Here is a 15749-nt window from a genome sequence, read left to right as displayed (position 1 = left end):
TCTACTCTACACTCAACTTATTTGCCTACAATATTATCCATTCATTGCTGTAACCATATTCTCTTTGGCCTCCGTGCCATTGTGCACACCGTGCCATCTTTCTGAAATGCCCTTTGTCCCACGAATAAGTTCTACACCGCTTTCAAGACTCATCTTTCCCTGACTACCCTCTTCCCACTTTCACTGCCTATTAGGATCCCATCCTACATGCTTTGTAGCAGCTTGTATTTATCATATCTCAGTGCTTTGTCACACTTCATCGTAATTGTCTGTTCACTTGCATTTCCCCTACTAGACTGTGGACTCTTTGAGGACAAGGACTCAGTATACATCAAAAAATAAACTCTTGGGGCGCCTGAGTGGCTCAGTCTGTCAAGCGTCCCGACTCTTGGTTTTGGCTCAGGTCATGATCTCAGGGTCGTGAGATTGAGCCCCACGTTGGGCCCCAGGCTCAGCAGAGAGTCTGCTTGAGATTCTCTTCCTCTCCCTCTCTCCCGCTCATGCTCTCTCTCTCAAATAAATAAATAAATCTTAAAAAAACAATCTGTCAGTCATTTAAAAAAAAAGAAATCTTGCCATTTGTGATAACATGGATGGACCTAGAGGGCATTATGCTAAGTGAAATAAGTCAGAGAGAGAAAGACAAATATCATATGCTTTCACTTACATATGGAATCTAATAAATAAGGCAAATGGGCAAACAGACAAGCAAAACAGACTCTTAAATACAGACAACAAACTGGTGGTTGCCGGAGGGGAGGTGGGTCAGGGGATGGGCGAAATAGATGAAGGCGATTAAGAAGTACAAATTTCCAGTTCTGAAATAAATAAGTCATGGAGATGAAAAGTACAGCATAGGGAATACAGTCGATAATATTGTAATAATGTTGTATGGTGACAGATGGTGATTACACTTAACCATGGTGACCACTGAGAAATAGAATTGTGGAGTCAATACGTTGTACACTTGAAACTAATATCACATTGTATATCAATTATACTTCAAAAATAAGGAAAAAAATAGACTCTAGTGTAATGATTTGATTTACATATGGCACCAATGAAAACCAATCAAATTGCTTTGTAGTCACAGGCTTGTATCTTATTTTATTGTACATGTATACATTGACAATTCCTTGAAATAAAATGTAAGATTTGTATATTAATTGTCATGCATTTTCGTGTAGTTGCTAATCCTCTCATTCTGTCCATCTGGAGTTCATTTTTATTCCCTGAAGCTTGTATTTCCTCAGAGGAAAACTTAAAGTCCCTTCTAAATGACTATCTTCAATGAACAGGCAAGTCATTTTCCATAGTTGCACATAACTGAGCTCCTCGTCCTCTCCTGCAAACTTATCAGGAATTGGAGAATCTGAGAGTTGAAAAAGATTTTTATAGGTTTCACTTTCCAGCGCTTCCCATCCCTGATAGCTCATCCAAGGGAGCCGGTAAATACACAGATTTGCAGGTCCCACCCCAGAGGTATGATACAGTAAAATCTGAGATCGGTATAGAACCCCTGATGGGTCTAATCACCCTGCCAGTGCTTAAATAACCCGGACAGCAGTATAGCATATGCAAGTCTTCTTAAACTTGAATCTGGAATTTCACTCGGTAGGTCTGGGTAGGGGTCCGGAGGTTCTGCATTTCTAGGAAACTCTCCTGTAATACTATGCTGCTGGTCTTTGGCCCACACTTTGAATAACAAGGGCATTAAAAGCACAGAGGGCAGAGTCAAAGAAACCTGGGTTCAAATCCTACTTCTGCCACTTAGTTGTTAGGCAACCTCGGGCAGTTTGCTTCACTTTCCCAATCTCCAGTTTCCTCCTTTAGAAAATTGATAACAATAAGGCCTCATTGAGCTGTTGTGGAGATATTTTTTTTAGGTATACAAATTCACACAGATACTTTTGAAAATTTGAGCAATCTAAACAAATTGAGCTTTCTCTTCATCTTGATTATGCAGAATGATTGGAAGAGAACATCGTTAACAGTACGGTGCCTTCCTATACAAGAATATGTCACTTTTTATTTAAGTCTTTTTTTATGTGTTATGAGACATTAAATGAGATAATGCTTTAAAAGCACTTAGCGTGGTTCCTGGACATCGTAAGTATTCAGTACTTGGTAGATGGTAGCTTTTTTTCTTTTTAACATTTGCTTATGGAAAATTTCAAACACATGCAAAGTAGAGAGGGTAGTATAAATGAACCTCCGTGTATCCACCACCCAGTTTCAACAATGATCAACGCATGGCCAATCATGTTTCTTGTGTACACCAACTCATCCCTCCCTCCTGGATTATTTTTTGTTTTATTTATTTTATTTTATTTATTTTAAAGATTTTATTTATTTTTTTGAAAGAGAGAGAGAGAACATGAGCCGGGGAGGAGCAGAGTGGGAGAGAGAGGGACAAGCAGACTGTGTTGATTGTGGAGTCCGACCCAGGGCTGGATCCCAGGACCCTGAGATCATGATCTGAGCTGAAACCAAGATTTGGATGCTCAACCAACTGAGCCACCCAGGTGCCCCTCCTGGATTATTTTGAGGCAAATCCTAGACATCCGTATCATTTCCTCCATAAACACTTTAGCTAAAAGATAAGACCCACCCCCCATTGTGACCATTATGTCACTATTTTCACCGAACACTTTAACATGAAATCCTTAATATAATCAAATATCCACTCAGCATTCAAATCACTCCACTTATCTCATAAGCATCTTTTTGAAGTTGGCTTGTTCAAATCAGGATATGAATGGAAGTTGTATTTTTATTAGTATCATTATTTCTGTCACACAAATATCCAGCCTGGACCCCCCATGACAGGGAGCTTATCAGTTCCCACGGCAGCTCATTTCATCTTTGGATAGCATGACTGCGAGGTTTCCATTCAATATAAAGAAGTATTTCTGTCTCCCTGTGTCTTCCATCCACTGGGTCTTACGCAGGACCAATCTACTCCCTCTGACAGCCTGTATTAGTTTCCTGTGGCTGATGTGACAAAGTACCGCAAACCAGGTAGGTTTAAACAGCAGAAATTTATTGACTCAGTCCTGGAGTTCTGAACTCAAGGTGCTGGAGGGCTGTTTTCTTGGAAGGCTCTAGGGTCGAATCCTTCCTGGTCTCTTCCAGCTTCTGGGGGCTCCTGTTCTTTGGCCTGTGGCAGTGCAACTCCAATCTCTAGCTCCATCTTCCCATGGCCATCTTCCCTCTGTGTGGGTGGCCAGATTTCCTTCTTCTTATAAGGACATCAGTTACATTGCATTAAGCAACCCACCCCATGCCAATATGACCTCATCTGAACTAGCTGCATCTGCAAAGACTCCGTTCAAAAATAAGGCCACATTCTGACATCCCAGGGGTTAGGACTTCAACATACCTTTTTGGGGGACACAATTCAACCCATAACAGAGCCCTTCCGATATTTGAAGAAAACCATCAACTCCCTTATAGTTTTCCCTTATCCAGGTTATATCTTCCCTGTTCCTTCAACCCTTCCTGAGGTTTGGCTTGGTTCTTTCCAAACCACTGGCATGTATTGAATAATCTGATTTGGCTCACAGATTGAAATGTTGTTGGGGCATAGTTTGGCCATGCCGAATAAACACACACTATCTCCTCGCTGGTTCCACGTACTCTATTTCTATCCCTGCAGCCTAGTTTTGAATTGGTACATTCCACCCCCCTCCCAGGCCATATTAGGTGTTCCCTTTCTGTTCTTTCATTTTACCTCTACCGTTGCACTTACCACACTATGTGACAGTTATTTGCGTGAAGAAGTATTAAGGGTGTTATAAGTCAAGGGTGTTATAAGTCAAGGGTGTTATAAGTCAACTCTATGCGCCAACATCCTGTTATGGCCATAAAATAGCTGATCTGTCAAACATTAATTGAGATTTTACTATGTGCCAGGCACTATAATGGTGTGATGGATACAATTTTGAATAAAGCATAGTCTTTGCCCTCAGGAAGCTCACAGTCTAAGGAGGGATACAAGCATGGGAAGAGACATGTTGGGACAAGTGTTGTGACAGAGGCCAGTTCAGGACACTTTGAAAGTACGGAGGAGAGACTTCTAATCCAGCCCTGGGTGGGGCATGTTAGGGGAAGCCTTCCTTGGGGACACCATGCCCTGGGCTGAGTCTGAGAGGATGACAAGGAGTCTGTCAGGCAAACGGGGGGAGCATCAGTGGGAATGGGCATCAAAACAGAGGCTGCCAGGCAGTCAAAGGCATAGAAGTGTTCGGAGAATTTCAAGGTTGCAAGCTGTTCGGTATTGTTGAAACATAAGCTGTGTGTGAGACATAGTGGGGGATATAAGGCTGCCAGGTTTGAGGAGATTTGCGTGGTCCTGAAGTAGCTGGGAGTCCATCTTGTAGGCAATGGGGTGTTACATGATCATATTTGCACTTGAAGAAGCTAATTTTGGTGGCTGTGTGGAGATGTGGATAAGGTTAAAACTAGAGGCAGGGAGACCAGCTGCGAGTTGGTGACAGCTACTCGGTGTATGATGACTTGAAAAATATTTGAGAAGTTAAACTGTCAAGATTGGGTCAGGGTTTAGCTCTGGGGGGAGTGAAAGAGAGAGAGTGAGGAGGCAGAAATGACTTTCAGGTTTCTGGCATGGGGGTGATTCAGGGATGCCATCATTTGAGACACTGAATATAAAACATTGACTAGGCTTGAAGAGGAGATACTGAGTTTGGTTTTGGGCATGTTAAACTTGAGGTACCTGTGGGATTTTTCAAGACTTGGGGTACGTTCTGGCCTGGAGCTGTAGATTTGGGTGTCATCAGAACAGAGGTAAAAATAGAAACAATGGGAATGGGTGGTGGGGCCATCAGGGAGAAACTGGAAAGTGGGAAGAACCAAGGACCGAGGATGAGATACTGGTCAACACCTACATGTTGATGGAGGAGGAGGATCACGCCGAGGACAAAGTAAGAATAGTTATAGAGGTGTGAATGCAACTAGGAAAGTGTGGTGTCATGGAAACCAAAAAAAGAAAGAAAAGAGCAGCAGTGTTAAATGACACTAAAGGATCTAATAAAATAAAGGTTCCAGGAAAGACCTTGTTTAATGCTTTTCCAAGAACCAAAGAAATGCAAAATTCTATTCCCGTTTCCTTGTTCTCTGTACTGATTAGCCTCATCAAAGGAAATCAGGTTCGGCTGACTCATTCTTAGTGAAAACTGCCTCCCTTTAATAATCTGAGCATTCCAGAATGTTCATCAAGCAAATATTTATCAAGCACTTGCTGTACACCAGGCATTGTTCTAGACTCTGTTCTAGGTTTATCATTGGTAAACCAGACAGACAAAAATCCCTGCTCTCATGGAGCTTATAATTGAGGTGCACCATAGCTATGATTCTGACTCCAGTTCCAATGTGTGGCTGTTTTTTTCCCCACACCACCAAGTGATTCTTTGACATCAGCTGTGTATCCTACAATTCAACTCAATTCTGACACTATCTATCTGGACATAGTGTCGGACTCCACTGGTTCAGGGCTCAGTCCTACAAGACTGCCCTCCTCCCCACTTCAGATGCCAGTCGCAAGTCCAGGTTGTCATCTGTGCTCCTGACCCACGGCTATAGATGGAGGGTTCCAGTAACCCCCTTCTTTGGTTCGATTCATTTGCTCAGAACTCAGAGAAACACTTTATTTACTAGATGCCCAGTTTACTGTAAAAAGATATAATTTAGGGGGCGCCTGGGTGGCCCAGTTGGTTAAGCGTCTGACTCTTGATTTTGGCTTGGGTCACGATCTTGGGGTCGTGGGATCGAGCCCCCCCCATTGTGCTCCATGCTCAGCACGAAGTCTGCTGGAGTTTCTCTCCCTCTGCCCCTCCTCCCGCTCACATTTCCTTGCACACACATTCTCTCTAAAATAAATAATAAGTCTTTTTTAAAAAGATACAATTTAGGAACAGCTAGATGGAAGAGATGCATAGGGCAAAGTATGTGGGAAGCAGCACAGAACTTCTATGCCCTCTCCCATATCCCAGTCTCCCAGCATCAACATGTGATCACCAACCTGGAAGCTCTCCAACCTGGTCCCTTTGGCTTCATTACATAGTCATGATTGATTAAATCACTGGCCATTGCTGATTGATTCATCCTCCAGCCCTTTCCTTCCCCGGAGGTCAGGGGTGGGGGAGGAGGGACTGAAAGTTCCAACCCTCTAATCACATGGCTGGTTCTCTTGGCAAGCAGCCCCCATCCTTAGGTGTGGTCCAAAAGTCATCTTATTAACATAACAAAAGACATATTTTTCTGTTCTCATCACTTCGGAAATTCCAAAGAGTTTTAGAAGCTCTGTGCCAGAAACAGGGACAAAGACCAAATATTTATTTCTTATTATAAATCACAATATCCCAATAACATAATGCTTATGAGCTGGGTCTAGATCTGGAATCACTACCTGCTAAACTATGTAACCACATGGGCAAATTACTTAATCTCAGCCTTAGTTTCTTCATCTATAAAATGGGGACATGAAGGATTATTGTTAGGAGGTTATTATTAAGAGTAAAAGAGCTAATACCTGTAAAATGCTTTGAACAGTGTCAGGTGCATAATAAGAGCTCAAAAGAAAATGTTCGTTATTATCCTGGTGTGTGTGGGTGCGGGGAGACAAGTCAACACAAGAAAATACGTTAGTGATAAAAGAATTAAATTCGGGCGATTTGAAAGCAAGTAAATTCGTAGTTACTTTGGCTTGAATGGTTTACTGTGAGACAGTGATAATTTGAGCTGAATTCTGAACCAAAAGCAATTAGCTATGTTAACAGTCCTGGCAAAATACACTCCAGGTTGACCACCTGTGGCCCTTGGGCCAAATCCGGCCCACAGCCTGTTTTTGTAAATAAAGTTGTTTTTTTGTTTTTTTTGTTTTTTTTATTTTTTTTTAAAGATTTTATTTATTTATTTGAGAGAGAGAATGAGAGAGAGAGAGAGAGCATGAGAGGGGGAGGGTCAGAGGGAGAAGCAGACTCCCTGCCGAGCAGGGAGCCCGATGCGGGACTCGATCCCGGGACTCGATCCCGGGACTCCAGGATCATGACCTGAGCCGAAGGCAGTCGCTTAACCAACTGAGCCACCCAGGCGCCCTGTAAATAAAGTTTTACTGTTTTTGTGTTGTCTATGGCTGCTTTCGCTGGGAGCTGAGTCGTTGTGACAGAGACCAGATGGCCAGACAAAGCCTAAAATATTTACTGTTCGGCTCGTTACAGAAAAAGTTTGCCCACCGCTGCTTGAGACAGAGGAAACAGCCAATGCAAAAGCACTAGGCAGGGCTGAGCTCGGAGAATTCAAGGAACAGAAAGGACTGAAATAAGTAAGAGGAAGAGAAGAGTGGTACGAATCTTGTCTGTAATTTGCAAAACCCACCTTCTTGCCCTGTTTGAAAGCAGTTCATCTCTAGTCTTAGAGGATCTGGTACTGGCACTTCTCCCGTGTGTCCGATGATTTCCGGATGACAGTGGTTCATTGATCTTATTTGCAAGTTCTCAGTAGCCTCAGGGAGTGATTCACTCAGGCCAAAAGGTTTGAACTAATTTCGACAGCACTCTTAAGCCATCACAGGCCAGTAACCTCCTAATAGGTCGGTATCAACAGAAGGCACTACCCCAATCAATGCCTTGTTTAAAATTTGAATCCTGGGAGCGCCTGGGTGGCTCAGTCGGTTAAAAGCATCTGCCTTCAGCTCAGATCATGATCCCAGGGTCCTGGGATTGAGCCCCGAGTCGGGCTCCCTGCTTAGCGGGGAGCCTACTTCTCCCTCTCCTCCCTGCCTGTGCTCTCTCTCTCTCTCTCTCTCTCTCAAATATATAAATAAAATCTTGAAAGAAAAACAAAAATAAAATTTGAATCCCACTCAACCTCATTTCGCTGATATCTTTGAGTTGGAATTTATGGTCACGGATCTTAAGTGAACTCTTATTCGTGTCTATTATACAGGTATCCCTGCTTTTGGAAAGTTCACATTACCCCATTTTGCATTCACGAAATACCTACATTAGCCTCTGTTTTCACTAACCGAAAAGAAATCTGAAGATCCTCCCTTTTACAAAAAGAGATGAAAATCGAAAATAGCGCTCGGTATTTCAAAGTGAGCCCTCATAGAGGCAACACGCATCCCGTGCAGCAAGAGGGATGCCCCCCAGCTCCTTCCCCTGGACCGACCCTCAGCGTCTTAGCGCCAAGCTGTCATAACTTTGAACTGTGTCTGAGCACCTGTGCTTTATCTTGACTTATTTTGTGTGTCCGTTAACAAGCTGTGTCCTAGGGAATCAAAAAAGCCTAAGAGAGGTTATTTTGGGGGCCTCAAAAAATCTTCCATATAATTTCGTGGCCATCGCTTCTTTGCCATTGCCCCTATTTGCCATCACCATTTCGGCTTAAGAAAGGTTTTATAGGAATGCTGTACTTTCAGAGAGCAGGGGAGACCTGTACACATCTATAGACCTACCTATCGATGCCTATATATCTACATCGACGGTATTTCCAAAACCACATTTTGAGAGATGCTAGTGTCCTACGAGATATTAATAAGTGAGAAGAACATAAAAGTTCCATGGTCAAACATATTTGGGAAATGTTAAATAAAGCTAAAACAGGTTTTATGTCTGGCTGGACTTCTTAAAGCCTCGATAAGCTAATGTGTGCTGTATCTCTGAGAGGGAGATTCACTGTTGTAGCATTTCCTAAACTTCTTTTGTTCAAATTCTTTTTTTTCTCAGAACACCAGTTAATATCTTGAGGGACACTGGTGTTTCTTTTTTTAAGATTCTATTTATTTGACAGAGAGAGACACAGCGAGAGAGGGAACACAAGCAGGGGGAGTGGGAGAGGGAGAAGCAGGCTTCCCACCGAGCAGGGAGCCCGATCCCAGGACCCCGGGATCATGACCTGAGCCGAAGGCAGACGCTTAACGACTGAGCCACCCAGGCGCCCCCAGATGGAGATGTAAACTAGCCAGGTGTCTGTGCACATGGGTCTCAAGGGAGAGGTCTCAGCTGGAGGGATAAAATGGGGACTGTACTTAAAACCATGGGAGTAGAGGAGGTCACCTAGGGAGGGCGCAGAGATGGAGAACAGAGCCAAGGACTGAGTCTTGGGACACACCAACCTTTGGAGACAGAAGAGTAGGAGGAGGAAAGAACAGAACCTGAGGAATAGGCAATGAGATGGGAAAAAAAACAAAACAAAACATGAAGAACGTGGTATCAGAAGCCAGACTCTACGTGACCTGGGGCGCTGGTTAGGAAGGCATGGCCAGTGGGAACGTATAGACTTGGGCCTGAAGACTAATTAAAACTCCAGGAAAGGGGCGCCTGGGTGGCTCAGTCGGTTAAGCGTCTGCCTCCGGCTCAGGACATGATCCTGGAGTCCTGGATCGAGCCCTTCGTAGGGCTCCCTGCTTAGCGGGGACTCTGCTTCTCCCTTTCCCTCCTGCTCACGTGTGCTCTCTCTCTCTCAAATAAATAAGTAAAAAATCTTAAAAAAAAAATAAAACTCCAGGAAAATATTTACCAATGTAATATAAATATCAAAGATTATGTGTGTCTTGTAACAAATGACAATTGGGATAAATTACAAAATTAATAAAAAGCAATACCAAAATATAGATCAAAGGAGGATAAAATATCAGGAACGTGCTGTTTCTTCATAGAGGGAACATATTTATTTTGAACCACTGTCTCTTAAGCCACGAAATGGTCTGTTCACAACTAGTTTTAGAACAATGTCCTATTGATGAGCCTATGCCAAGCTACCTTTCTTCTCACCATCCTGTTAAGAGCCCCCTGGTTAGAAAAGCCTTTGGTAAACCTCTGGATTTCAGACAACTAGCTGCTTCTTTTGAGAGCAGTATGAAGATTCCCTTCTGCAGAAGCGACAATTCTCTTGTGCAACAAAATCTCCCTTCTGTGATTTTTTCCTTCTGAAACAGACGGGGCTCTGTGCTTCTCTCTGTAGAAAGTATCTGGAGTCATTCCCCCTCTCCTCCTCTCCAATTCTTAGCTGGGAAAAAAAAAAAAGCCCATGAGCTGTCCCTTTCATGCTCTAGGACAGTGGTGTGGTGAGTGGGCTTCGGATTAATTCAATTCAACACCTCAAGCTAAATTTGTCAAACATCTTTTTTTCCCCCATGGATCTGATTTATTTTGATAATAGGATCAACACATGTTCTGTACAAAGGTAACCATTAAATAATTATAAACACATAATTTCATCACATACTCCCAGCCCATTTTGCATCTCCTGCCAGATACGACACATTTACTTTCATACATTTACAGCGATAATTTGCATAAAACCACTGAACATGGGGATATTTTCAAAGCAGCTGCTTATGTGATGGGATTAGCAAAATCTCCCCCACCCCCCCACCCCCACCCACACACACTATTAGTCATTCCTTTGAGTTAATACATTGAAGGCCTCTGTTAAAATTAAAACATTATCTACTAATAGAGAGACAAATGGAGCTATTACCATTTTGCTCAAATTAGTTGATTGAAATCCTTAATCAGTAAGGTCTTTTGTGAAAGGGACCCAGAAGCGGTTTTAAGTTTTGATGAGGGAAAGGAAAGGTCCCTAATATGCGCTGGTGCCTGGGGAGGGAACACGGGGTTCCAGCACTCTGCATGGGACTCTGGCCAGGGGTGAGCTTGAAAACTCCACCGGAAACTCAGGTGGAGCTGGGAGGGACACCTGGGTGGCTCAGTCAGTTAAGCGTCTGCCTTTGGCTCAGGTCTCATAACCCAGGGTCCTGGGACGGAGTCCCACATCGGGGAGCCTGCTTCTCCCTCTGCCTGCCTCTCTCTCTCTGACAAACAAACAAACAAACAAATAAATAAATAAAATCTTTAAAAAAAAACCTCATTAAAGAGCTAACGAGCTTGATTCAGGTGTCCATGACCAAAGCGGTCACTTCTTCACGTTTTAGAAAATTCTCCAGCTCTCTGCAGAGATCATATCCAGTGAGGTTAAAGAATTCTAAGGGATCGATTGACTTCTGACTCAACTTGGGTTTTTTTTTTTTTTTTTTTGAGACATAACTTAAAAAAAAATGTTTAACTACAAGAGAAATTCTCATTGCAGGATAGTCAAACAGTTATAAAATGTATAGACTCAAACCCGAAAAATCCTCTCAATATCCACCATAATTTCAGGCTCCTGCTATCTAGATGTGCTCCCAGGTTCTTTTCTATGCATTTACCTGCATTTATGTAGGTTGACGCTCGAACAACGCAGAGGTTAGGGGCCCAGACCCCTGTGCACTTGAAAATACGTGTATAACTTTTGACTCCCCCAAAATGTAACTAATGGCCTACTGTCGACCAGAAGCCTTACCGATAACGTAAGTAGTCGATTAACAAACATTTTGTATGTTATATGCATTATATACCATATATTTTTGTTCTACATTTTTATTAAGTTTTTCTTTTAATTCCAGTACCGTTAACATACAGTGTTATATTAGTTTCAGGTGTACAATATAGCTGGATTTTTTTTAAGAATATTTATTTGAGAGAGAGAGAGAGAGAGCAGTAGTGGGGGTGGGAGGAGCAGAGGGAGAGGGAAAGAATCTCAAACAGACTCCCCACTGAGCACAGAGCCCAGTCATGGGGCTCGATCTCATAACCCTGAGATCATGAGCTGAGCAGAAATCAAGAGTCCAACCCTAGGGGCGCCTGGGTGGCTCAGTCGGTTAAGCGGCTGCCTTCGGCTCAGGTCATGATCCCAGGGTCCTGGGATCGAGCCCCGCATCGGGCTCCCTGCTCGGCGGGAAGCCTGCTTCTCCCTCTCCCACTCCCCCTACTTGTGTTCCCTCTCTCCTGTCTCTCTCTCTCTCTCTGTCAGATAAATAAATAAAAAAAAAAAAAAAAAAAAAAAGAGTCCAACCCACCACTGAGCCACCTAGGCAGCCCAACAATACAGCTGTATTCTTAGCGTAAGCTAGAGAAAAGAAAATGTGATTAAGAAAATCGTAAGGAAAATAGGTTACAGTACTGCACTGTAAAAAAAAAATCTGTGCATAAATGGACCCACGCAGTTCAAGGTCAACTGTATATTTATTTTCTTACACAAACACAACAACCTCTACTTGTTCTGTATACGTCCTTGTTCTTTAAATTTAAAAAAAATTATTGTGGTAAAATAGACATCACATAAAATTTGCCATTCTAACCATTTTTGAGTGGCAATTAGTATATTCACAAGGTTGTGTAAGTCCCAATACTATCTGGTTCTAGCACTTTGTCATCGTTCCAAACCGAAACTCTGTAACCACTAAATACTTAACTCCTTATTCTCCCCTCCCTTCAGTCCCTGGTATCCTCTATTCTATTTTCTGTCTCTATGCTCCTTGTTCTTTTAAAATTGTTTTTAAAAAGGTAATACAGGGACATTATTAAAAACGTGAACAGTACAAAAGGGCATATACAATGTTAAATACTACCTCCTATGTTTGACCCCCAGGCAACCAGTGTAATCAGCTTTTCATAGTAGCAAACCATACACCACTTGCTGTTTTCATTTAACAACCTTCGAGAGAGAGAGAGAGAGAGAGAGATACGACATATATATAATTCGTATTTATCCACTCCTCGGTTATGCCAGGATCAGTTTCCTTCTGACTCAGCTTTTGAAAAAATAAATTTTTTTATTGTGGCAAAAACCACATGACATAAAATTCACCCTCTCCACATTGTCAGCCACGTGCACATTGTTGTGCAACAGATTCCCCAGAACTACCCCCCCCCCCCCCCCCCACACACACTCACTCAAGTCCTGCATGACGGAAACTCCACATCCATAGAACAACACCTCCCCACCGCACCCACCATTCGACTTTCTGTTTCTATGAGTCTGACTGTCTTAGATGCCTCCTATAAGTGGAATCATGCAGTATTTGTTCTTCTGTGACTGGCTTGTTTCAAAACTTGGCATATGATACTCGAGGTTCATCCATGTCCTAGCATATGCCAAGATTTCCTTCCTTTTCCAAGGCTGACATGAATATGCCACATTCTACTGCATGTATATGCCACCTTTTCTTTATCCTTTAATCTGCCCCTGGGCTTGTAGGTTGCTCCGACCTCGGGTCTAGTGTTAATAATGCTGCAGTGAATGTGAGGGTGCAAATCTCTCTTTGAGATTTTGCTTTCAATTCTTTTGTCTATATTTCCAGAAGTGGGATTGCTGGATCATATGGTAGTTCTATTTTTAATTTTTTGAGGAACTTCCGTACTGTTTTCTGGAGCAGTTGTACCATTTCACACTCCCAGCAACAGTGTACAAGGGTTCCAATTCCTCTAGATCCTCGCCAGCACTTCTTACTTTCTGTTTGTTGGCTTGTTTTTTAAAATAACAGCCATCCTAACCGGTGTGAGGCGATACCTCATTGTGGTTCTGATGGGCATTTTCCTGATGATTAGTCATATTAAGCATCTTTTCATATGCTTGGCCATTTGTCTATCTCTTTTGAAGAAATGTCTATTCAAGTCCTTTGCCCATTTTTTAGTTGGGTTATTTGTTTTGTTATTGGGTTGTAGGAGTTCTTTATATATTTTGGATACTAACCCCTTATCAGACATATGGTTTGCCAATATTTTCTCCCCCACTGTTAATTCTTTAGCCGTGCAGAAGTTTTTAAGTCTAATGTAGTCCCAGTTGTCTATTTTTGCTTTCGTTGCCTGTGCTTTTGGCGTGACTCATTAACTTTTATTTCTCTTAGGGTCAGATTTTCATCAGGATAGCCTGGTTGTGATTTTTGCCTTGTTTCCACCTCAGCGCTCTCTAGCGCATTGTTTAACAGGGGTGTTGGCTAATTACTATTGGTTCCCTGATGGGATACTCCCAGAGCTACCTTAATTTTTCTGGACTCGTTCCCATGCACAGTAATGGGAGGCTTCTGTGGGAGGGAGGTGTTTCCTTCATTTTCTCTCTTCCTTCCCCTTCATCTCCCCCTTTTATCCCATGTCAGGTGCGGAATCTTCTCTGGGGCATTCTCCTTCTTTCCTCTCCCACCCTCTTTGTGAGTGGGGTGGTGGTCTCTGAGCCAATGACAGGTCAGCTGAGAGGCTGACTCCAGACCAATGAGGCTTCTGGGTTCCAGATGGACCAATTAGCTTATTAGGGACGTTGTACCTGGATAGCTGGCATCTGTCCCATTGTCCTCTTTAAGGACCCTCTTGTTTCGCCCATCAAGGATTTGAATGTGCAAATGAAACCCTACTTTCTTTTGTTTTGTTTTGTTTTTAAATTTTGGTGGCTTTAATCCATCCCCACAACTTCTGCCCAAGGCCAATAAAGCACAGGCATTCTCCCTTTGTAAAAAGAAAGAGGGGTTGGGTTTCCTTCAATTGTCTGCCCTTTTCTGTCTCCTCCACTATTTTTGTTTTACTCTGTAGTTAACTTTGCATTTAGAGCAGCTTCATCTGAAGACCAGCGCGGTGGACCTAGGCACTCTCTTCTCATTGCCGGTTGCAATGGCCTTTTCCTTGTTCTAACCTGGTGGCTTGTGGGACCAGGGGGTTGGCGGGTGGGAGAAGAGTTTGGCCATAGTCTTCCTTCTGCATTTCACACACATCCTGCGCTCGCTCGCTCTCGCGCTCTCTCTCTCTCTCTTTTGCGCACACACACGCACACACACACACACACACACACGCGCGCCCGCTCGGGCCCCTCTCGGTGTGTCTTCCTTCAAGATGACAGGGCGCTGGAGAAAAGGCTGCTGGAATCAGCTGGTAGGTACAGTAGTAACCCGAACCCCACCCACCCGCTGCCTCTGCTTGCTCAGGTTTCTCCGGTCACTCCTGCCAGGGGAGAAAACATGTAAACGCGCCTCCACAGGAGGGGCTGGGGGAGCTGGGAGCGGCGGGGGCGGCGGAAGGTGAGCCCGGGAAGGTGGCCGGGCGCCCCTGCTGCCGGGGGCATTTCCCAGTGCTTCCTCGGGGCGTCAGCCCCAGCCCTGTTTGCCCCCCACCCCCTTTTTCGTAGGGATCGCCTTTTTTTTTTTTCCTCTGCGGCGGCGGAAATGACAGTGTGGTGCTGCCGCGGTGTCATGGTGCTGCCCCTGGACTAAGGGGCGAAAACTCTTAAGTTTGGCTCAGGAGACCCAGCTGCGGTAGCGACGCGGCCGCCGTGCTGTCCCTGGCGGGGCGCGCGGGCGGGCGGATCCCGGCTGCTGCGCGGCGGCGGCGGCGGCGGCGGCGGCGGCGAAGGCGAAGGCGAAGGCGGGCGGCGGCCTAGAGCGGCGGCGGCGGCGGCGGCGGCCCGGGGAGCTCGCGCCGGAGCCCAAGCCAGCTCCCGGCGGAGGCAGGCGAGCGCCCGGCGCCCTCGGGCGCGCCGAGGAGATGGCTGGCACCCGGGAACGCTATGGGTAAAACGCGCCCCCTCGCCGCGGCCCCGGGAGCCGAGCGCCACCGCCCGCGCCAGCCACGGCCCGGGCTCGGCTCCCGCTCCCGCTCCGGCCGCCTCTCAGGTGCCGCGGGGGCCCGGCGCGGGCCGAGGGCTCCGGGGCTCGGCGGGGCAGGGTGACGGGGCCCGCGAGGCTCGAGGTGGCGGCGGCGGCGGCGGCCTCTCCCCCTGCCCCCCCACCTCCCCGGCCTGGCCCGGGCGCCCGTCGCTGCCCTCTTGGGACGGAGTTTGCACTCCAGGGTGCGGGGCGGGGGCGGCCCGAGGCCTCCAGCGCCCCGACCGGCCCGGCGCAGGGCAGTGGAGCGGCTCCCCCG

General features: G+C 45.1%; 1 protein-coding gene across 4 annotated transcripts in view; it reads left to right on the top strand.

Moving 5' to 3' along the window:
• Positions 1 to 14464: 14464 nt before the first annotated feature.
• MID2 (midline 2) overlaps positions 14465 to 15749 on the top strand; it is a 97265-nt gene continuing 95980 nt past the window's right edge. For 2 of the 4 annotated variants that reach the window (XM_032392733.1, XM_032392732.1), the window contains exon 1: positions 15323 to 15397. In XM_032392733.1, the coding sequence (XP_032248624.1) occupies positions 15394 to 15397 (4 nt within the window). In that variant the 5' untranslated portion in view covers positions 15323 to 15393. Of the gene's footprint in view, positions 14763 to 15322; positions 15398 to 15749 lie in introns of those variants that run through there. The other 2 variants (XM_032392734.1, XM_032392735.1) reach the window with 2 other exon arrangements.

This window comes from Phoca vitulina, unplaced genomic scaffold (assembly GCF_004348235.1).
Source record: "Phoca vitulina isolate PV1807 unplaced genomic scaffold, GSC_HSeal_1.0 scaffold69, whole genome shotgun sequence".
Taxonomy (NCBI): domain Eukaryota; kingdom Metazoa; phylum Chordata; class Mammalia; order Carnivora; family Phocidae; genus Phoca; species Phoca vitulina.
The sequence above is the reverse complement of the archived record's forward strand: the minus strand, read 5'-3'. Positions and strand labels throughout refer to the sequence as shown.